At 28.0% G+C, this 24339-nt stretch overlaps 1 protein-coding gene across 1 annotated transcript in view; it reads left to right on the plus strand.

Moving 5' to 3' along the window:
* LOC147816087 (uncharacterized) overlaps nt 1–24339 on the plus strand; it is a 41926-nt gene that overhangs the window by 4858 nt on the left and 12729 nt on the right. Inside the window, exons 3-7 of the mRNA XM_087158134.1 lie at nt 3422–3587; nt 5727–5922; nt 7755–7929; nt 12784–12980; nt 16013–16169. Coding sequence (XP_087014260.1) covers nt 3422–3587; nt 5727–5922; nt 7755–7929; nt 12784–12980; nt 16013–16169 — 891 coding nt within the window. The remainder of the gene's footprint in view (nt 1–3421; nt 3588–5726; nt 5923–7754; nt 7930–12783; nt 12981–16012; nt 16170–24339) is intronic.

The raw sequence follows: 24339 nt of genomic DNA on the forward strand, positions 1-24339 counted from the left end.
AGTTTTTTTTTATTTATATTAAGACTAGAAATTTGGCCCCAAACCCATTAACTGTAGTCTTTCAGCCCAATACATTAAAGCAGTAGGAAATAAAAGAGTTTAATGCAATGCATTTGTCATTATGCTTAACATTCCTAAGTTGTCCAGATTCACTAAGACTGCTAACCGGAAAGTCCTTAAGACCAAATTTAAAAAGATGGACATTCAAGCTAGATAAAAAACCAAATAATGCTACAGGAAGAGGAAAATCTGAAACAGCGGGCTTTGACCTCATTGAGACCCTCCCAGGTCTTTCCCTTAGCTTTGTTTAAAAGATTAGTGGTAAACCTCCTCTTGAATTCAAATCTAATCGGGAGTTTTACTGTATTGAAAAATGTTTGATTGTAAGTTTTAATAGAGTAACAAATAAAAGTATCTTTCTGTGCTAAAAAAATCTGCGTTTTCATTTCCCTCTATATCACAACGAGCACTCGAGGTATTTGTGTTTAAATTCAAAATGTAAAAATAGTATAAAGAAATTTTTTTTTTATCCAAAGTGCGTCTTGGAGCTATGCTCTTATTTGCTTTTGTATATTATGATCTGGCATTGCACATTACAAGTGCAAAAGTAGGGCTGTATCTAGTGTTCTATAATAAGACTTCTGATGATTGTAAATGTTCTGCAGGCATTAATCAAATTAAAAATTTAAAAATTAAAAAAAACATTGACTCATCAAATTGTTTTAGAAATAATTAAGATCAAAAAATAATCTGCTTTTGTTTTAAAGTAATTTTTAATTTCTGTCCTGTTGATAAAATTTAATTGGCATCCTTTAAAGATCTTTTAAGTGTTGATAATTTTTGTGGCGTTTGTTACATATACCTTGGCTGCTTGGGGCACATATGAGCATGTATTTTAAAATTTATACTTAAGGGAATTCAATAAGTATTGTCAAACATTGTTGGGACCATGAGCTCAGATTTAATTACAAAATTCTCTCCACCCCTGTCAGATCAACTCGTTTCATTTTGCTTAGAAATGTATCCTGACCTGCTTTACATCTTTTGATCAGCCCCATTCCCCTCTATTATATTCATTTCTCTATTTTTCCCACTTTTCTTTTCATTTTTTTTTTTGTTTTTGTTTTTTTGTTAGCAGCTTCATGTTTGAATCTCATCATTCATCTCTGGTGGGTACTGAGAATAAGTGCATGAAAGCTTTTCAAAACTTTTTCCACCCTATATATATTTGTGAATCAAAGTTTTTCCATCGATGAATATAAATTATTATCCGCTAAAAAAATTAGAGAGAGAACTAATGACTTAAATTTGCAAACAGTCATATTCTACACCCCAGTTTGAGGTGCGTAGGAAATATATTATGAGATCTCACTGTTGCTAACCATAATCGCTGTTGCTTCAAAAATTTCCTTGCTGACACTTTGAACTCTCATACATTGTAGATTTTGAATGCTTTTTGCATTACGGCTGGGAAATGTCTTGGAAAAGTGGCTAGTTTCTCACTTGAGCTTTTTACTTGTTTATCAATTTTATTTTTTTCTGACTTAATTTACTTTATATTTAGAGAAGGCACGAGGTTGCGCAATTCCTGCCTTTTTTCTCTTATACTTCCTTAAACAAGCTATACTGAAAGCAGGGTACTTTGTTAAGCAAAAGATTTAATAATGTGGTGGAAAATTAGACACAAAGTTTTGCAAATCTTCGATGAACCCCTTGTTGTCTGAATATCCAGTTGGGGCTACTACTATGTGATGCCTGAACTGACTTCGGGTAGGAGAAAAATTAACGTTTCTATTTTGTGAAGCCCGAGCTGAGTTAATTTCTACTTAAGGATACTTAATTCACTATTTTTCCTAATAGATGGCATTAGTGGTCCTAATTTTTCACTTATTACAACTTCAGTCAAGGGAGGGAAATCTGAGTAACGGTTTTGGGATATACCATACTGTAAAATATTTGTAAAATTTATGTATTGAAAATCATATTGTTGTGTTTTTATATTATACTAGGAGGCTTCGCCCCCTGTTCGCTGGCGCTCGTCAACCCCCGGAACTGCTTTCGCAGTTCATTTCGGATTGCTTCGCAATCCAATGCTCGCTTTGCTCGCTCACTGGATACGTTCTTAGCGTCTAGCTTTTGTATACTTTTTTTAATACTGAAGTTCCGAAAACTTTTCACTGTAGAAAATTCTAAACCTGTACATTTCAATATTATCTGGGCATTTGGCGATACAACACTTATAGAATTGAAGGATTTGTTACGTCAAGCACTCAGTTATCATAATTTTGATCTAGTTGCGCTTCCATGTCATTTTGATTTATGTTGCTAAGTTAACTTTCGAGAAATTCTATGGCTGGCAACAGCAGTTTTATTTTTTAAGTTGTTTATTTTTATTTCCTTTAGAATTAGTTATTTTCTTAGCGAAATGTTTTTAAAACTAACAGAATTCTTTGCCGACTGTTCTCTGTATATATGAAGAAATTAAAGTAAATATTTAGGTGTTGTGAAAAGAATCTTATTTAGTTGTACAAAGTACTTCTTTAAAACAGCCAAATACAGCCAAAATTTGGAAGCCACGTAAGAGAATTATTTATAATAGATTATACTAGTAATATTATGTTTAATTGCAAAATTTTTAATTTTTGTTTAATTCAAAATTTTTTTTTAATTTGCTATAATTGAATAAGATGTGTGTGTAATCCATTACTTTTTTTATGTGTTTGTAAAAATTATAAAGACAATAGTAATTGCATTAAAAATTTTATTTTTGCAATAAAAAACCATTTTCTAACTTTTATAATGAGATAGAGAACAAAATTAAACAATCAAAAAAAAAATTTCCATTTTTGGTCCATTGTTCTGAAATATATGTTAAGGGGTTAATATTGAAAATATTTTACATACTTTTACCAAGATACCTAGAACTAAAATACATTCTGCATAAGCAGTTATTAATTATATATCGGGTTGTACAGCATCATCCTTCTAAATCAATTTACTAAATCAAACATTAAAACATAAAGAACTATGTAACCACTACAAAACATATCCCCACAAAGTGAAGTAAGTTGGAATCTGTAAAAGGTTTATCTCTTTAATCATCTGTTTTTAGGTTTATTTAATTCTGTCACTCTTTTTTTTTCCATTCATGTAATAGATTCAATGCTAATTTTGTAGTGTAGGTCAAATTTCAACTTTTTATTTTTCACCTATCTTAAATTTTGAATAACCTATAGGTCGTTTAAAATATTTTGAATGTAATTTATTAAAAATTGCTTTTTTCTTATCCTTTTTTCAGTATTCCCTATTCATTTATATAAAAAAGATTGGTATAAATTTTTGTGGTCAGGGCCATCAGGTTTTATTTAAATCTAGATAGCCTGTTTCTTTTAGTGAGTTAATGATTCTTTTTATTTTTTAGGCAACTCAAAAATACAAATACTGGAATAGATATTTCAGTTCCAGGATTTCAAGAAGAAAGTGCACCACTCGGAGGAGTTTCAATATTGTATGAAATTTCTGTTTTAACCACTCTAGAATTATTCAAAACATCATTACACAGTGAAGAAGATGTTGTCCATTTTTCAGTAATATTTTTGCTTCTCATTTTATTTATATACTGTAAATAGTTCATATAATCATTAAACAGAGATCTCTAAAAATAAAAAAGGGCAGGATGCTTTTTCAAAAACAATGGCACTCTCAGTTTTGAAGGGCACTAATCTTGATAGTTATATCAATTATAGTTGTATCAGCTAGATTAGTGCCCTTCGAAATGGAATTCAAAATATTCAAATTATAAGAAATATTTTATGCATATTAACTTAGCCTAAAAATAATTTTCAGTAGTTATGGTTATCTGAAATTTCTGATTTCTGCTACTGTAATATTTAACCAAACATTTTTACAAAAGGGGTACATTTAAGTCTATAAAAGGGCAGTCAAAATGAGCCACCCTTATAAGAACATTTAGGGAGAACACTAAAAAAATTGTTGTTTCCACTATACAAACATGTTCTTTGTTCACTTTGAAGAAGTTTTTTTTCTTGCAATTAAAAATTATCATTAAACATTAGATATCAAATATATTTGACATCCATAGAGATGCACATACTTTTTTGTTTACTTTAATTAAAGCTTAGGTGTATCTATTGAAACAAAACTGAATATTTCAATTAATTCTGAAAACTTATTAAATTTTAAAAAATGATTAAAACAATTATGCTACATGAAAATTCTGGGATATAAAGCTGTTCTCTAAATTCTCTTATTTTGAGTTCAATTGCTTGAACATAAAATATGACAAATTCTTTAAGTTTAGTATTTTGAGTACATGTTCATTTTAGAAACCGACTCAACAACTTTTGGGGTAAATAAACTATGCTTTTAATGCTGCACTTATATTTTTTTGGATTATAAACTGAAATTTGCAATAATTTTATACTTTTTGTTTTGTTTGTATTATTAGGAAATTTGTGAACTATTTTAATTATATCAAACGTTCTATTTTTAAAAATTATGATATGTCGGTTAAAAAAAACAATCCTGCATTTTGTATTGTTTGTAAAATCTGTGTGATTTTTATTTGGGCAAACTTAAATTGTTGTTACCTTCAAAACAAGACATAACTCCATTTTTACAGTTTTAAAATGCTAAAAATATGTTTTTTGTATCATAGAGCAGTGTACTCAACTCCTTATTATCTCAATCACATTTCTTTTTACCAGTAAAAACTGATAAACATTAAAAACTGCCATAATTGCTGCATTTGATGACAATAAAAATTCAACAATAAATTTTCTACTACAAACTCTTAATGAACTAATAAATTTTGTTATTTAAGCAGCATATATGATTTTATGTTGCTCAAATAGCAACCACCAATTTAAGTTTTGTTTTGAAAGAAAAAATTTCGTTTTAATTTACTATTTATTTATTAAAAAAATATCATATTTTCATATATGTTATATACAAATGATCATTTATGCTATCTAAAGATTCTTATATTTTTTTGTCAACTCCTAACCATGAATGTAAGATTTTACAAAAAACATTTGAGCTATATTCTGTATTCAAATTTGGTTCTCAAAAAATTAACACGTGATATCTTAGCCATTCCTGAGTTGAAGTTCAATAAACTTTGAAAACTTGAATCATTTTAAAAAGTTGGAAAATCATTTTTAGAAAAATGATGATTATTATTATTTATTTATTTATTTGCAAGGATCAGCAAAATATTATGTTGTAGACACATGCGTTTAGATAAATATTTATTTTAAAATATTAAATAGAAATCAAAAATGAAAGAGTAAGTGATTGTTTAATTTTATTTATGACAAGAATTTTAAAAAAAAGGTAACTTACTGTTTAAACTAAACTTATCAAAAGAATTCTAGTTTTTTGGGGGTTTTATTTTGCAACACTTTCTTAACAAAACTATCAAATTTTGGATTGGGCAGTAAGAACCATATTTTATTTTTCCGTGCCTAAAACTCATGATTTTTTCCTATGAGTTTTACCATTGTGTCCAAATCGTTACATATCTTGTTAGAAATAAGATTTGAGTTAAAAAACTTAATAACTGAAAAGGAAAATTTCTAATTCAGCTAAAACATAATAAGTCGCTGATCTTATCTAATATTGTATTATCTTTTTTTTTAAAACAAATTTAAAATAGTTGTTCTTTGAAATTGTTTCTGATACATATTTTTTAATTGAATGTTTAGATTTTCAAAGCCTATCGTGAAATCAATGATCTGCAGAATAAGTTAAGCAAAAAGTTCCCCAAAGCTGATTTACCTCCTCTTCCAACTGCTGATAAGCTGTCATGTGATCAGAAAGTTGAAACTCTTGACACGTTTATGCAGTCTGTAGCCAAGAATGTTGATTTATGCAGCTCCTCTACTTTTGTGCAATTCATTGGTAATTTGTCACTTTTTTAATCGAAAAATTCATTAATATTTAAGATGTAAAAATTTATTTTACTTCTTGTGATGTTTTACATCAAATATGTGAAGTTTGTTTTTTCTTTTTTGGGGTGTGTATTTTTGTGCACACTTTTATAAATTTGGATTCTCACTTGGGAATGGGCAAAATTGAAGGAATGTTTCTTCCAATACACTATTTCCTGCTCTAATAACACGGAAAAACTAGTTTTTTCTATGCGGAGAAGAGTGCAGGTTAAAATACAACTTTTTACGTACGGAACCGTCAGTGGGTCAAATAATGTTTTTGTTTAAAACTACTCAAAATGTTAGCCAAGTAAATTTTTGAAATAGCACAAAAATTTAGTTATTGTAGTTTATAGAATACAATAGAGAATCTATGTAAAACAATTCGCATTAACTTTACAATAGCTAAAGCTAACCAAAATTAATAAATTTAACAGTTTTTAATAATAATGTTCTTGATAATTTAATTTTTTTTTTTCTGTAAATAATAAATACTTAAGTGCATACTTATTATATTCTGAACTTTTTGCATTTAAAAATTATTTTTTATAATTACTATGGATTTGTCCCAAGTAATTTCTAAAGTAAGTTGAATGGTATGTAACATGATATATATATAACACAAAATATTTATTTATTGCCAACCTTACGTTTCAAGGTTGCATTATAAAGTTATTCAACTATTATTCGAAATTCCTTAAAAGAATCTGTTCTTACTGTTTGCAGTTTCATCTAGGGACTGTGCCCTGCATTGATAGTGGATTAAACCTTGTATCCTGCAATTTCTATATTAACTGCCATAGTTTTAAATATTCACAGTTTTTATGAGAAAGTGTGCATAAAATGCTGTAGAGTTTTAATAATCTGACTTACATAGGGATAGCATGGGGGGCACACTCTTTTGTTTTTAGAAAACCTATTTATTATAAGTTTTATACATGCTTACATTTATGTATAAACACTTAACATAACTTGCACAACACTTAAAATAAACAATTTTCTAAAATTCTAAAAACAAAAAGCATTCAAATAATGTTTTGATTATTAACTTGATGATCTTACTGGCATGAGATTCAACACTTCCTTTGATTAGCAATTTTCTTTTATTTTTTCCTTCTTTCAAATCTATGTTTCTTTTTCTGTCCTGTTTTTGAAGAGCCTGAAAAAAAAAACCACTTATCAAAAAAATTCTTTCATGCACATTTTTCAATTTAAACTACTTTAAATCCATATATTTATTAAAATTTAGATGAGGTGCTTTAATTTTGAATTCTTCATTGTGGTTTGCTTATTAAGAGGTCATCCTCTAACTAAGTTTTAATTAATTATTTCTATTTGATTTTTCAATTTTACTTTCGAAATCTTTTGTTTTATTTAATTAAAACATTATGTTACGGACATTACATTATTCCGAGATAATTTAATTTTTTCTTATGCTAGTAACCTGTTGTAAGTTTAATAAAAATTATTTTAAATAACTATTATATAGTACACATGTAATACTCTTCACCCATTAAAGCCTCTTATTTACAAAAAATATTGTTAACAAACAGAAAAAAAGTATTAATTTATAAATAAAACAGATAAATCTTTAATCTCCATCAATAAGCATTGAAATTTGCATTTTTTTTATTGTTATATAATGTTGATATTTTTTTTTATACTTTAACAAATACTATTTTATTTCTTTACTCTGTTTAGCAAAAATATTTGAGAGCAGAAATGAGTGTTCTATTGTTCAGCTGTTTATTTTTGTAAGTAATGTAATGGCTATAAACTGATTACAAATTCAATTTTGTGCAGGCTTAAATTCTTCAAAGCAGCATAATGTTTCTAAAATCGGTTCTGCAGCTACTCCAAGCGAATCAGAAGTTTTCCCTAAAATGAAATTTGGAGAGAAAAGTCAAACATCTTCAAGTAGCTTGTTTGAACAAATGAAGATACCCGGAGAAAGCAGTAACTCCAAAAACATTAAAACGTAAGAAACACTTAACCACTTCACTGATTACCCCGAATTAACTCGGGAATGTATAGATTGCAAATATTTATTATCCCGAGTTAACTCGGGTATGTATAGATTGCAAATATTTATTATCCCGAGTTAACTCGGGTATGTATAGATTGCAAATATTTATTATCCCGAGTTAACTCGGGTATGTATAGATTGCAAATATTTATTATCCCGAGTTAACTCGGGTATGTATAGATTGCAAATATTTATTATCCCGAGTTAACTCGGGTATGTATAGATTGCAAATATTTATTATCCCGAGTTAACTCGGGTATGTATAGATTGCAAATATTTATTATCCCGAGTTAACTCGGGTATGTATAGATTGCAAATATTTATTATCCCGAGTTAACTCGGGTATGTATAGATTGCAAATATTTATTATCCCGAGTTAACTCGGGTATGTATAGATTGCAAATATTTATTATCCCGAGTTAACTCGGGTATGTATAGATTGCAAATATTTATTATCCCGAGTTAACTCGGGTATGTATAGATTGCAAATATTTATTATCCCGAGTTAACTCGGGTATGTATAGATTGCAAATATTTATTATCCCGAGTTAACTCGGGTATGTATAGATTGCAAATATTTATTATCCCGAGTTAACTCGGGTATGTATAGATTGCAAATATTTATTATCCCGAGTTAACTCGGGTATGTATAGATTGCAAATATTTATTATCCCGAGTTAACTCGGGTATGTATAGATTGCAAATATTTATTATCCCGAGTTAACTCGGGTATGTATAGATTGCAAATATTTATTATCCCGAGTTAACTCGGGTATGTATAGATTGCAAATATTTATTATCCCGAGTTAACTCGGGTATGTATAGATTGCAAATATTTATTATCCCGAGTTAACTCGGGTATGTATAGATTGCAAATATTTATTATCCCGAGTTAACTCGGGTATGTATAGATTGCAAATATTTATTATCCCGAGTTAACTCGGGTATGTATAGATTGCAAATATTTATTATCCCGAGTTAACTCGGGTATGTATAGATTGCAAATATTTATTATCCCGAGAAAAGTCGGATGTAGCAGAATTTGTCAGAACGTTTTGTTTTATCACGTTTTCACTTGGTTGGAAGCAAAAAAAAAAAAAAATTAATAATATTAATCTGCTGTCGTTGGAAGTTTGCGAGTTTTTCTGTTGGATTGTGGGACTGCACACGTGTTTTGTGCAATCTTATACACGAAGGTTGCTGAATTTACATCGGAAAAAAAAGGGTTAAAATAATGGCGCATCGCTTCACTGGTGTTCGGAAACTATCATTTTTGTGTTGTTCCTTGTTTTAAAAACTATCATACAAAGACTAGTATTTAATTTTTTTTCCCCTTGATAACTCGGGATAGTAAACTGGTGGTAAATAAAATGTTTTTCATACATAAGAAAGATTAAAATTTCAACTTTAAACTTGTATATTAGGTTTCGTTTTAGTTCCTTGTATTTATTAATAAAAAAATATGCTAATTTTTGGCTTTTTTCTTTTTAAAAAAATTGGTGCGGGAAGCAGTTAATGGATAAGTGCTGTTGGTAATATTATGTGAATAAAAGGTAGCAGAGATAAATATTGCTTACCTTTGTCTTGTGCATGGTTACGTGTGCATAGTGTTGTCTTCACTTTATATTCTTCAATAGTCAGGGGTCTGCTTAGAAGAAATTTCCCTTCATAAAATAACTTTTCATAAAATATTCGCAAAATATTTTAACTTAAAAACGGACCCTTCACAAAATAGTTTATATTTTAATCGGACCTTTCACAAATTGTTTATCTTCATTATTGTGTGGTTGATCGAATGAACCCTTCCCAGGAGGGAGGGAAAGAAGGACAAATGTAAACGAACTAAGTTTTGTCTTCGGCAGACGCTTCTTCCTTTATTCGTTCGAAATTATTATTCTGCATTCAGTAGTATAGGCTAAATACCAAATATTTGTATGTTGCATCTCTAATATAGTAGCAGCAATTGCCGTTTATTTTTTAAAATTTAATTTTTTTTTATTATAATTTTACAGTGTTGAGTATAATCTTGTATGTCTTTACAATTCAAAAACTTCTTGAAAAAGTTTTTTGCAATAACAGGACTCTATTTGCACAAATTCACAAAAGCAGGACCCTGGTTGAATGAATGTGACTTAACGTTTATTTTATATTCACAAATTACAAGCAATTTTTTCACAATTTTACAAAAACGGACCTTTCGCAAAATGTCTGGACAGACCACTGATAGTGCAGGAATACCTAGTGTGACATTGCTCAATAAATATAGACATTGTTAATTCAGTAAAAAGTTCAGGTTGCTTTTTAAAAATACAAGTTTATTATTAAATAAACATGATTAGTGGATAGAAGTGAGTGATTTCAACACAATGGATGAGTAGTGAAGTAAAACTTATTGAAAGTTGTTCATTACATAATTAAACTGAGACATCCAGAGGCTAAAATAATAAACAATGAATCATTGAATTGGAAGATTAGTGATAAAATATTTATTATATAACAGTGCTTCATTTCATAATCATTCCATTGTTTTACTTTATGACTTTACGATTGATGTGTTAAAATTGCTATAGTGTTAAAATCAGGGATGGTAAGTTTCTTCCAAAATGGAAAAAAACAACTGGAAGAAATTGGTTTCTTCCCACCCAAGTGGGATAAACTCTTTTTCAAAAAGAAAAATCAAAATATTAAAAGAAATTTTCATTCAGTTTAAATAATAGTCATATTGTTTTCATAGCTATTTAATGTATTATTCTCAGTGAAAACTAAAGAGCAATAATTGAAAAGAAAAGTAAATTTAATATATGTTTTCAAAAATTAACATGACTGTAGTCCTTCAATGTTTTAAGCAAATGAATAAAGTAAAAAACATCAAGCAAATCGCAGAAGCAGTAATCAAGACTCATGGAAACATTTGATTCGGCTATGTCATAGACACGACAAAAAAAAATAATAATAAAGTAAAAACTTTAAAATTATATTAAGATCTGGTAAAATTTCATAATTAAATTTTATTATTACAACTAAATTAAAATCACATACTAAATTTATACGCCAATACAAAGCACATGTTAAATTCACAATTATAAATAACATTAATTTTTTTTAGTATCAAATACTGTTAAGTATGAACACTCAAACTAAATTTTAAATTATATGGATTTTAAAATATAAATTGAAATTAATATATAGATTCTAAAATTCTGTATGAAACTAAAATGAATAATCGGAAATTATTATTTTCTTTTTAAAGAACTGATGTTGAAAATTTTTAACTTTCTTGTACTAAATTTAATTTAATTTCAATTTAAACTATTTCCATAATACATACATATTACTAAATAGCTGTCTTGTCATTTTTAATTTTTTCCATTTTGACCAATATTTTTCTAGTGTCTTCGAAAAAATAGGGTTTTTCTGAGTAAAATTTGTGAAATTATCAGCTCCAAGCAGTTAGCATTTAAAAATCATACCAGGGGAGTTCTTCCACATTGGATTGGTCTAGAATGCCTGAAATGGAAAAGCTTAACAGATTTTTACTAGATTTCACTTCTTCATCAAAGCATTGCGTGACAAAGATATTGCTTAATCAAAACATTGCACATATTCAAACCTGAGTGCTCTGGATGTGTAGTAGGTGGAGATGTTACTACCCGCAACCAACTGCATATCCAGAGCACTCAGGTTTGAACATGTGCATGTTTTGATCATGGAATGAAATCTAGTAGACAGGTTTAAAAAAGTGGAATTACTTAAATTCAGGGAAAATTATCGGAGAGTCGAGAAGTGTTTCTATATTTGATGTTGAGGATTGCTCATCAGCTACAGATTACTATTTTTTTTAACACAAGATGAAAAGTAATAAGAAATAAAAGTTAGCACATTTTTTGTTACTACATGTTATTTTTCAGTCATTTTTGTATTTCATTTTATTGGTCATTTATTTAAATAATGTGTAATTAAAGTGGGGAGATTGGAACCATTAATTAAAATTATTTGTAGAACGGTTATAGTGAAGTGAAATTTCGGTCCCTTGAAGGTTTACTATAGTGGGGTTTGACTGTATATGTAAATATATGAATATATATATGTAATGCTTTCGTGCCAAATTATCCTTTTTCATATTACAAAACTTAAATATTTCATTTTCAATTTATGTTTCTCAGTATTTTATTTTGCAGTCATATTTAATATTCCTTTTTTGTAATGATAATTCCATAATAATTTTTTCTAAGCATTTATTCAGGAAAAGAGTAAAGAAAAGCTATGTGCAAATATGCATGTCACGGAAGTTTCTGGAGACAAGTTCACTGCATTATTTCCAAAGGACAAGTGTGCACTATTTTCACCTGCTGCATATAGTTATTTTCTCATATCATGTAATCTGCAATACCCAGACTTCCTTGTTAGAAATGACGCTGTAAGATGTAATCATAAGATTGGATGCAAGATGTATTAAGATCTCAAAATATTTATTAAATTGAATGATTTTTGGTTTCATAAAGGCATTTTACTACGCATTATGTACTCATTTAAAAATATAGATTACATTTCTATTCAGTTGAGGATAATATATATGTTAAGTGCTTAGTTTATTATGTGAAAGAGAGTATTTAATGTTCTCATCTGTTAGAAAGGCTAGTCTACAATTAAAATATAATTCTTCTAAGGTTTAGTTTTAAGCTCCTTTAATTCTATTAAGCTATTATTTTAGATGTTGCATATATATGTATATGCAATTTAAGTTTCACTAAATATTTTTTCGATGAATATTTGCCTTCATTTTCATGTTTATTTTGGTTTTTGCAGTGCCCCTCAGAGCCTCTTTGATGAGTTTGATGATGATAGTTTATTCAGTTCAAAATCATATCAGAAAAAGAAAGAACAGTCTAATGAAACTGAGAAAAAAACAGAGAAGAAAGCTGTTTCAAATAAACAAAAATCTGTGAAATCTGACTCTAAGAAAGTTGTTGAATCTGATATTATAATTCAAGATAGAAAATTTGGTAACTCTATTTCTTTTGCATTCTAAAACAATGATGTAATTTTTTTGCCTTAATATTTTTGTGAATAGAAGGGAAAAAACTTTTACTCCATTATATGAGCTAAAATAGTGTATAAGTTTTTTTTAAATTTTTTTTTTATTTAGAAAATCTATTTCAATTTCTCTTGGAACAAATTATGCAAACAAAAATTACTTGCCAAAAAAATTATAAGTTTCATTTTTTGCTTTTATAAATATAATAATTATAAATGATAATTTCTCTAAATGATAAATTCTCTTAATAATAAATATTTATTTATTATTTTTGAGTTAGGTAAGCAAACTTTTTATATATCAGGGTTCCCACTGTCCTTAAAAGTCTTTAAAAACTCCATAATCTTTATTTTGGAAAATAAGGGCCTTTAAAAGTCCTTAATTTTCAGCATCACTATAATAAATAGGAACTTTCTTTCAGTCTTACAAAAGTATTAAAAACAAAAATCGTTCTTTTATCGCTTAGTATGAGACCACTCATCTAGGGTAGAGCATTTTAGAGAGACAAGAAGAGCAAGGCAAGGGGAAGAAATCATGTCCTTCTTACATTAATATATTGGTCTTCTAATAATATATTGGTGCTCTATATTATATTATATATTGGTCCTCTATATATATATTGGTCTATTAATATATTGGTCCTCTGACTGGATGCCTCCTTTAAATTCTTGTAATGGAAACTTTATTAATAATAACAATAATTATAATTTTATATAAATTAAAACATTCATAAGGTTAAAAGAGCTCCATTGTTCTCTCATAATTAAATGCACATTAGTATGCTCTTTAAGCAAGTTGAATAACATTTGAATTTACGTATCTTGTTAATTTATAATTAATTATTTGAAAGTCTTGTTCTAAGGACAATTATTTTGTTTTTTAAACAAAACCTAATGATCTCGTTCAATAACTTAAAAAAAAAAAAAAAACACCTTAGAAAGAAGTTTCCAGAGTCGCAAAATTTGCCTGGACCCACTTTGGCAAAGCCTGGTAATAAATACAATTGTATCAGTACTTGCATTATAATAAAGTTGTTTTATAATTTATTTATTTATTTATTAACAAAAAGGTAAATAATTGTCACTTTCACTAGGGGTATATGTATACTTAAAGATAACAGTTATTATACTATTTTTAAAATCCTTAATTTTTCAAAAAACCTTTAATTTTTTCAAAAAAAAGTACTTAATTTTTGCTTTGTTAAAAGAGTGGGAACCCTGTATATCAAGTTGAACTTTTTATAAATTGGGTTTCTTTTTTAAAGCAATTATATTTTTACTGGAACAATTTTTGTTTCATTAACTAGCAAGTAAACAAAGCAAAAATTATAAGTCACAAAAATGTAAAAAAAAAAAAAAAAAATGAGTTTTACTTTTGTCACTAGAAAAGTTGTAAATGACAATTTTGAAAAATGTGCTAAAACCTTTCATATTTTCTTACCTGAATTAGTTTTGAGATTGAAATAAAATATTTGTGGCTTTGTATAGGTCAAAGAAATAAGCCAATTTCTATTAAACCAATTTTTTTCATAAGTAAATAAAACAAATATTGCAAGCCACAAAAATTTAAAAGAAAAATCAAACTAAGTTTCACTTTCTACTTCCATCACTAAAAAAAAATTCTGAGTCACAGTTTCTCAAAAAGTAAGAAACTAGGAAAAAGTGAGTGAATTATGATAATTTTAAAAAATTCCCTTTAAATCAAAGGAAGAAGTATATGTTAATGTTTTCTAAGATTGCTAGTGAACAGAAGTAATTTAATATGTACTTTTCGCGTGTCACTGAAATACCTTTGCAGGTTTGCCTTCTGCTTGCAATAATTGCCTTGGCAAATAATTTTATGATACTCTTTAAATATTATCCTGTGGTGCTCATAAGTAATTGAATTACTTAGATCTCCAGATTTGCATATATTTAACAAATTAATATGATTTTTTTCTCTTTTTGAGTTTGATGTCCAAAAACCCACAGGCTGATATTTTTTGTTTGAAACTTATATAATTATTTAATTTATATATTTTATATAGATATCATTAGTTGTCTTTTGGAATGAGGAGTTTTGCGTTTAAGGGCTTAAATAGTTTCTGTAAATGTTTGAATAAATTTTATTTTCTAATTCTATACTTTTGACTTGTATGACACTTTTGTGTTAAAAATGAGGAGTCTACTGCTTTCTTTTCTGCTTTCTCTATAATGATGAAAGACTAAACAAGATTTTTAAATTTTTAATACTAATATATATATATATATATATATATATATATATATATATATATATATATATAAATAAATAAATGCAAGAAAACACTTAGAAAGTTAAGAAAAACAATAAGTGAGTGAATAAGTAAGTGAATTTTATTTTATTATCTGTTTTTACATGTTATATTTACTTTTTATGATCTATTTTTATGTAGTTATTTTATAAAAAAATTTTTTTTGAGTGCTCCTCACACTATTGTATTAATATATTTTGCTTTGGCTTTATTGATACAATATCAGAAAGCACTCTGTTTTGCGGATATAATCGTTTGGGCTGAAGAAAAGATTATATCTTTTTTTTTTCCGGCTTTTTTTCCGGTTTTTTCCGGTTTTTTAATTAACATTTCACTTTTTTTTTTTTTTTTTTTTTTTTAATAAAATGTTGTTTGTTGTTTTTTTCTTACTTATTATTTCCCACCCCCTTTTTTTCATATGTCTATATTTTTCTTTGTTTTATTCTTCATTTTGAACTTATATATATATATATATATATATATATATATATATATATATATATATATATATATATATATATATATATATATATATATATATATATATATATATATATATAGACCCTGGACAAATGGCCCATTAATTATGTTCAGGAATACCAAAAAATTTTAATGTTCAAGTGTCAAAAATAATTATGTATTTTTTAAAATCTTTTTTTAATAATAAGTATCTCAATAAATAAACCTTATTTTTGTATGTTAAATACATGTCAATCTTCTCCATTTAGGGGATGTATCATTATTTGATGAGCAAGATTTTGGTGATTACATCACAAAAGATGAAGAAGCTTTATTTTTAGTGACACCCTCTGATGAAAAGAAAAAGAATAATACCTTAATTACTAGACCTAATGATACATTTCTATCAGCTGAAGAAATCGAAGAGTGAGTTATTTTATGCTTTAAATCTGTTTATTTGTCACTTTTTTAAAAAAAGTAATAAATAAATAAAGGAGCTCATGAGAGTGAAGTTATACTGTTAAACTTCCATAGTTTTTATTTATTTATTTTAAATAACGATAAATAAGAGTTGAGAAAAAATGGCAATCCTTGTTTGAAGAATATTTTAGTATTTATTACATTATGAAAAAAAAGAGGATAGTTTATTCGTTCCTTATGAAAATTAGAATAATTTTTCTTTAATTATTAATGCTCCAAATGAATAATAAATTTGTGTGAGTATATGAAGACAAGAAGTTTTCATTTGTGTTGTGTTTGTGTATGTTTATATATATTATATTTTTGTTGGCATGGTTTTTTATCTAAAAAATTTTTTTATCTTTCAATTTTTTTTATCTAAATTTTTTTTTTCTTTGTTCATGTGTATTAGACTGCTTAAAGCATGTATTATATCTAACTTTGAAAAACAATTGCATTATATAGAACTGTCTTAAGTTATTGATATTATTGAAGATTTTTTTTCCTTAGCATGTTTGACTTATCAATTTTGTAACTAATTCTTCCAGCTTTATGGCCATTCAAGTGCAATGTGCATAGACAGAAGTGGAATTTTAAAAAAAAATCAATAATTAACCACTGGACTAGTAACTAAATGATATAAGAAGTCCCTACACATTTTCACTGAACCATTTACGTGTATTGCTTAAACTTTGTTTTTAAAAAAAATTTATAAAATGAATTTAAAGGAGAAATTACTGTTCAGAGATGTTCTCAGTTATAATGAAATATGTTAATTTGTGACAATAATGCAGATCAAAACATTAAACTGAAAATCAAAACACAGTCACCAGAATATTCTCTGGCACCAAAGTTATTTTAAATTTCCTTTTTTAATGTTTATTTGTAATTGTTTCTTTATTGTTTAATACAAATATTTTTTCATAAATCCTTGAAAAATTTTTTAATAAATTATTGTGTATTCTTTTAAATTTTATTTTCATATTTCTTAATAACAAAAGTGAAATTGTTATTTCACTCTTGCTTTTTATTTATCTGAGTTACTTTTCAGTGAAGTTAGTAAAAATGGATTACGCACTGGTATCACTACTTAAATTCTAGATGATGAATTTATTCTACTTAATTTATAGGAAAGAGTGGTCTGCCTTCGAAGCATTTACATTTCCTGTTTAGAAAAATAAAAAAACTTTGTGTAAGCTTAGACTTGAAGAGGATGTTATTTTCATGTAGAGAGATGGGTCTAACCCGCGAGCGTTACTTTTATAATGCCTTGCCCTTATATTTTATATTTACTTTTCTAAATTTGATTTTATAGCCATCAGTTAAACATTTAAATATTTACAAATTGAAATGAACTACATTCTTAGTTAATTAAATTTGTTTACCTTGAATTATTTTTATACCTATATGATGTGATGGTTCCTTATTTTCAGTTAAAGGAAATATTTGTATTACATGTTTTTAATATTAGTGTAGTTATTATTATTATTATTTTTAATTGTGTTGTTATTCTTATTTCTGGTGTAACCCCTGAACGACTTGAGTAATACCTTACCATTTTGTTTTTCTGGAAGAATGACTTATTTCAAATCCTCGTGAGCATGACAGTCACGACTAGTTCCATTGAGGCTAAGAATTAATATGACAATTTTCTCAATTAGTATTAATTTTAGTAATTTGTATAATTGGTTATTTTTGATAAGTTTTAAACAGCTTGAAAATATTGTGCAGGAATGTCAAAACAAATAGTAATGTGCCTTGTGAATAATTAATTTCTTGGATTATTATTACTATAGTATTCAGTATTCTGTTGTCTGAGAAATAATAAGTGATTCTAATGCAGATAATTTTTCCTGTGAATTTTAAATTTTAAATATACCACCTCTAAAATAAACTAAGGTAAAACCATTCTTTTTAAAATAAAAATTACTAGTGCTATTTTTATTCATCATTATTATTTGGAGTTCATTCTTAATTTAGAGGAAATGTTGGATTGTATTGAAATTTAAAAAAATTATTATATTTTTTTTTTAATTAAATGTTTTTTTTTATAAAATTCTACATCTTCAGAATAGACATGCGATAAAATTTTTTCTCTTTCGAACTATTGTAAAATTATTCATTAGTTGTTTGATTACATAAATATTTCTCTATAGCGATTGCTGTGTAGCATATCAAAAACGTTAAACTTTTGTAAGGCTGTAAACTTTTCGATTGTTTACACAAATAAAATTGTAAAAGGTAATTTTTTGTTTCTTATCTCAACACTCTCGTTTTGTGAAACCCAATGAGAAGTAGTATTTATTTATTTCTCAATGATTTTAAGTTAACTTCATAATTGAAGCATTTGTAGGTGTTTTTCTATTTCTATTAAGAATTATGTTAGAATTTTGATTTAAAACTAAGTTTTAAAGTAGTAGTGAAAGATGTTTTACTACTGTTTTTTACAACAATAATTTGTGATAAAAATATCCTAAGTTGTTATGGTTACTTCTCTTCAGTAATGCTACACAAATATTACATTATTTAATTAGTTAGATGAGAAAAAATTTCCTTAATTACTTTTTTTACTCTACCATATTCTATTGTAGGATAATTTATTCTATTATTCAGTTACGTAAATAAAATTCTAAAATGATCTACCATTTACATGGATAAGGAGCAGTATGTTTGTTACAAACATACCATTCCTTTATATCGATTGTTAAACCAAAGGACCACTAAAAATTATTTTATGATTTTCCAAGTCAAGTTTCAGTGGTCCGACCACTCATAATTCTAAACCCTGCATACGGGATCCTAAAATTATAAGTTTAAAGTACATTTTAAAAATTTGTGAGATATTTCTTTAAATTGAACTTAAAGACTACAAATTTTCATGTCATGCTAACAGATCTAGATCAAATTGTAATGCATAATTATCAAAATTAATTGTTTTCTAGATCAACAATATGGTTACTTGTGTTTTTAAATCTTAACTAAAATCTTTAAAGCAATTCAATTATGTAACTAAATGGAACTAATCATATTCAGAATTGATTTTCTAAAAGAAAAATATAAATATTCTTTTAAAACATTCAATAACAAAGGTAATAATTTACAATATATTAAGATAACTCTGTAAATAAAGAAGAAAAAGTATAAAAGGCCCTAAGTGACATTTAAAATAAAATTGAGATTTATGAGATTATTTGACTCATTTAACTGTACAACATTATCATTGATTTATTATGCCAAGTTTTGAACTTAATTTTGGAAATATCAGTGAAGGAAAGTACTAAATTACAGTCTCTGAGAATTTTTGGAGTAAAAAACATTTAAAAAAAAGAGTCCTTATTGAAAAACGTACATTAGTTATTATTTTCTCAGTCCAATATTTTTTCATATTTATAATTATAACACCTTTTTGAATGAATAGTATTTATAAAAAGGTTGAATAATTACAGAACAAAAGCAAAATGAATTACATTTTTATGCAGTAGTAATTTTAAGCATGGTTCTTCCGCTTCTCATTTGCAATGTCTGTAACTACAGAATTGTTTGCTGAAATTGCTTTTTTTTTTAAATTCAAATAAAATAAGCAAATATTTAAAAAAAAATTGAACCTTTCTGATTTGTTCCAATTGAATTTATTGAAAATAGTAAATAAAGTGATATACTTTTTTTGTTCTTTAAATTGTAATTGGGTATCTTTTTCATAAAAATAATCTGAATTTCAAAAATTTTCAAACAATTGAAGTGCTAAATTTAATTTCGTATGCTATATTTAAGTCAATAGACTGTTTGTGAAGCACATTTTCTGTCTTGTAAACTGTTTTGTTAAGTGACCAGGCAGAAAAGAAAATTTATGTTTTATAAGGATTGGCATTTCATATGGAAAGAATCTATTTTCTTCCATGACATTTTATTTTATTTTATAACCGTCGTTGAACAGCCGACCCAACTTCATGGGTTTACGACTACTAACGTTCAACTCCGTAGCCTTGTAATTTTGAACTAATCCAGAAGACAGGGAAACTCCTGGATCAGTACCCCCAGAGGTATTGATTTGTTGTGGGAACATGGAGGACTTTGAGACTCGACAGATTTAACGTGCATCAGTCACCATTTACTACACGGGGAGTCTTCGGCCGGCGAGGATCGAACCCACGACCTCTTGGATATGGGCCCAGCGCCCTACCGACCAGGCTATCCCGGCCCCTTCCATGACATTTGAAAAAACTTGAAGAATGAAAAAAAAAAAAACTTGAAAGATCAATACAAATGTTTAGAATTAGAGCAATAGAATAGCTAAATTTTAAGCAAATTAAATTTAATATAGTATCAGATAGTTGATAATTCATATCATTTAAGAGTCGATTTGAGTCTTCATACTTAGCAGTATTTGATTATAAAACTTAGTATACTATTTGTAATTGTTTTTTTGTGTTTTCTTGCCTTTTAGTAGTGCGTATGTTTATTATGCTATTTGTTAATTTAGTATTAATAATGCATATTTTAACAACTCTTTATATAATAATAAAATTAGGTTTGACTATACTCATTTACATAGAATGACAGCTGTTTTAATTTCTTAAGAAATTCATTCAATTTATTTTTCTTTTCAATCGTTTTTTAATATTCTTTCATTTAAAAATAATAAAATTGACGAAATGATTCATTTAAAATGCTTGCAAATGAATGCTGTTGTTTAAACTATATTGCAATTATAAATTGTTTAAAAAAAATAGTGTTAATATTTGATCTTTCTTTTTGAAAAAGATTTTCTTCCACTTGAGCTGGAAAAAATACATTTCATCTCGGGTGGTTTTTTCCACAGTAGAAGAAACTTGCAGTTCTTGTTATCTATACACGTAACTTTTCATTACATGTTATAAAAAATAAAATAAAAAAACATCAAAATGTAACTTTAGAACTTTCTTCCATTATCCTCTTCATTTGTTTATAATTAGTAGACAGTTAACAAATTTAGAATCATTAAATTTTATTGTTATTCATTTCTGTAAATGGATAAATGTTAGATGAATATCCAAAGCCTCAAACATCTCATTTATGATTGAACAGTTTGCCTCTTTTAAAAAAAATAGAATAGTGAATTTGGGATACGAGGATAAGTTTTTTTTAAAATCTATTTCTGCTGTGAAATCAAGTAATTTAAAAATGGCTACAGAAAAATAATTAAGAAGTTTTTTTTCTCTTTAGATAAAAAAATAAATTAATAAAATAAGAAATTCGTAGCAAAGAGACCATCCATATATCAATTGAAAAAGTATTTGATCTTGTTGTTGATGCGGGATAACAAAAGGGGGGTAATTTATCCATGAATATTCCCTTCTAATTAATGCGGACTGTAATATCGCTGGTAAGACCTAAAATTAGTTATTTTTCTAAATCTGGTAAATGCTAACATTGGAATACGACAAGAGAGAGAGAGCACCACTACAACCTTATGACAGCTTGTTTATTGCTACTCTGAGTGTTACAATAGAAGTTACTGTAGATGGCGCTGGAGTAAAGATGCAACAGATCTAAAAAAAAAAATGAAGATTGAAAAAAATTACTGAGTTGATAAGCCAAAAAATAATATCAAAGCGAAGCTATTGAATAACCAAAACAGCTACGCAATATGAGTTTTTAATTCGAGAGTTTTTGACTTATTTTTTTTTACTTATTTTTTCCAGATGAAATAAATAAACCACATGATCTTTATCTAAAGTGAACATTTTAGAATTATATTTCTTATGCCATTTTAAAAATACTTATGTTCACTTTAAAAAAAAGAGGTAAAAGTATACCATTGTTTTTGTTTATTTTCAATGTTTTTGGTATTGTACAGTGCAAAAAAAATGGAAAGTGGGCACCTTAAATAACTTTAGATCTAATGATCCACCCTTCACGTACTAGGATTCAATCTTAATAATTCAAGGGCTTAGCCTTAAATACGCCAATTAATTAGTGCAAACGGCACTTGGAGCTATGAATCTAGTCACAAAAGTTTGTTTGTTTTCTGAATAAAGATGCGTTTTCTTTGACAAATTCTTGAGCGGGAAACTGGAAAATATATAGTTGTGTTAGGAGAGCGGTTGAAAGTATGGTGTTTCCGATTCATGTCCATCTCCCAAGTGTAGAACAGCCTATTATAATGTGAGGCAAAATGTCTCACCCAATCACCGACTAGCCCAAATCCTCTCACAGTCGAACTTTTATTCTGCTTGCGTCGAATTGATCTCGGCTTTTATTACATTAGACTTTCGTCGCAATCCCGACACAACAATTCTTATTTTATATATATATATATATATATATATATATATATATATATATATATATATATATATATATATATATATATACAGGGTGCGTTCTGAAAGTAATGCTCATATTCTGGGAGAAATAGATTTATTGATCCTATGGGTACAAATGGTTAAGATTCTTCAAAATAGTTCCCTTGTGCATCAATACACTTGCGAAAACGATTCTGCCACGCCTGGAAGGCACCCAGGAACTCCTCGACAGGATTGCCTCTCAGGAACCTTGTAACATGAGCTTGGATGTTCTCTACCGACTCCCAGTGCCTTCCCTTCAGCTCTCTTTTCAGTCGCAGGAACAAAAAAAAGTCACACGGTGCCAAGTCAGGGAAATAGGGAGGCTGGGGCACCAAGGGGGTCTTACTTTGGGTCAGATAGGTTTTGCTCCTCCGTCAACACCTTCGGCACAAGCTTCGCACAGACATTTCTCATTTGCAAATCCTCCTTCACAACCCCATGTACCACACATTTTGACAAGTTCAGGGTGTTGGTGATTGCCTGAATGCTTAACCGACGGTCTGACTTCAAAACTTCACGCACACGCTGGACGTTTTCATCTGTTCGGGCTATTGTTGGGCGTTCAGAACGAGGCTCGTCGGTGACCTTCTCCCGACACTCCTTGAAGGCCATATGCCACCTTCCACACTGAGATCTCGAAATGTATTCCACCTTAAAGGTGTCTTGAAGCATGTCATGAGTTTCCGTCGCATTCTTCCCAAACCGCACACAAAACTTTATCGCTTTCCTGCGAACACTCCATCACGCTGTGACTCGATCGAAAAAAAGACTTTGCGCAAAGACACGTCCTACCGCTCCTACTACTCGGAGTGACCTGAGACCAGGCGTATTTGGAAGGACAAATTCCCTACCACATTTTTAGACCAATCTGAGTGCGCTGCGATTGATAGTCGCGTCGCAATAAAATCATGCGCATTACTTTCAGAACGCACCCTGTATATATATATATATATATATATATATATATATATAGAGAGAGAGAGAGAAAGCACAAAAAGAAGAAAATCAATAAGTTTATTATAGATATTGGAAAGCACTCCTTTTTGTGGATATAATCGTGTGAGCTGATGAAAATATTGTCTTTTTCCTTTTTGAGGGATTTTTATTATTATATATTTTTTTTAAATAATTTTCTTCTCTTTTTTCATTTTGTAATTTTTTCCATGCTTTCTCTACATTTTGAACATATATATGTAGCGAAACCTCCTGTTATGGACACTCGCGTAACCGGACGCGGGTAGTCCTTTTTGCTCTGAAATGTTATTTTCTTGTGATTGCTCTTGTGAAATCATTTGGACAGCAGCATATATTGATCTTTTCATCTGGACCACACCGGTTATGAGACCCCCTCAAGTTGCAATGAAGTCGTCTTAAATGCTCTCAATGCTTCGACCTCACTTCTTATCAATTTGAAGACTCATGTATTTAACACAGCTGGGGTAAGAAAAGAGAACAGAAGTATAATCTTTGAGGTGTTCATATAAATGAAACATTTATTCAGACGCTTGATAGATAATCAATTGTGAATTATCAACTCCATGAATCCTCAGGACTTTTACAGGTACGCATTGCTTTTTTTTTCCTGCGAATCGTGGGAGGTTTACTTTCAAGCAGGTATTAACCACGTTTCCTATCAAGTGAAAGGTAGGTTTTATAAATAATTGGAACCCATTGAGGACTTAAATTTTTTTTTTAAAGTTATAGATTGTTACGCTATTATTTTTATTTCCTAAGGATAAGCAGATTGTTACATAAAAATTTAAGTCTACTCAACTAAATGGTCCTTAGATTTTAATAATCATTTTATTCAG

The sequence above is a fragment of the Parasteatoda tepidariorum genome, chromosome 2 (assembly GCF_982258835.1).
Source record: "Parasteatoda tepidariorum strain Cologne lab strain chromosome 2, Ptep-v5.0, whole genome shotgun sequence".
Lineage (NCBI taxonomy): Eukaryota > Metazoa > Arthropoda > Arachnida > Araneae > Theridiidae > Parasteatoda > Parasteatoda tepidariorum.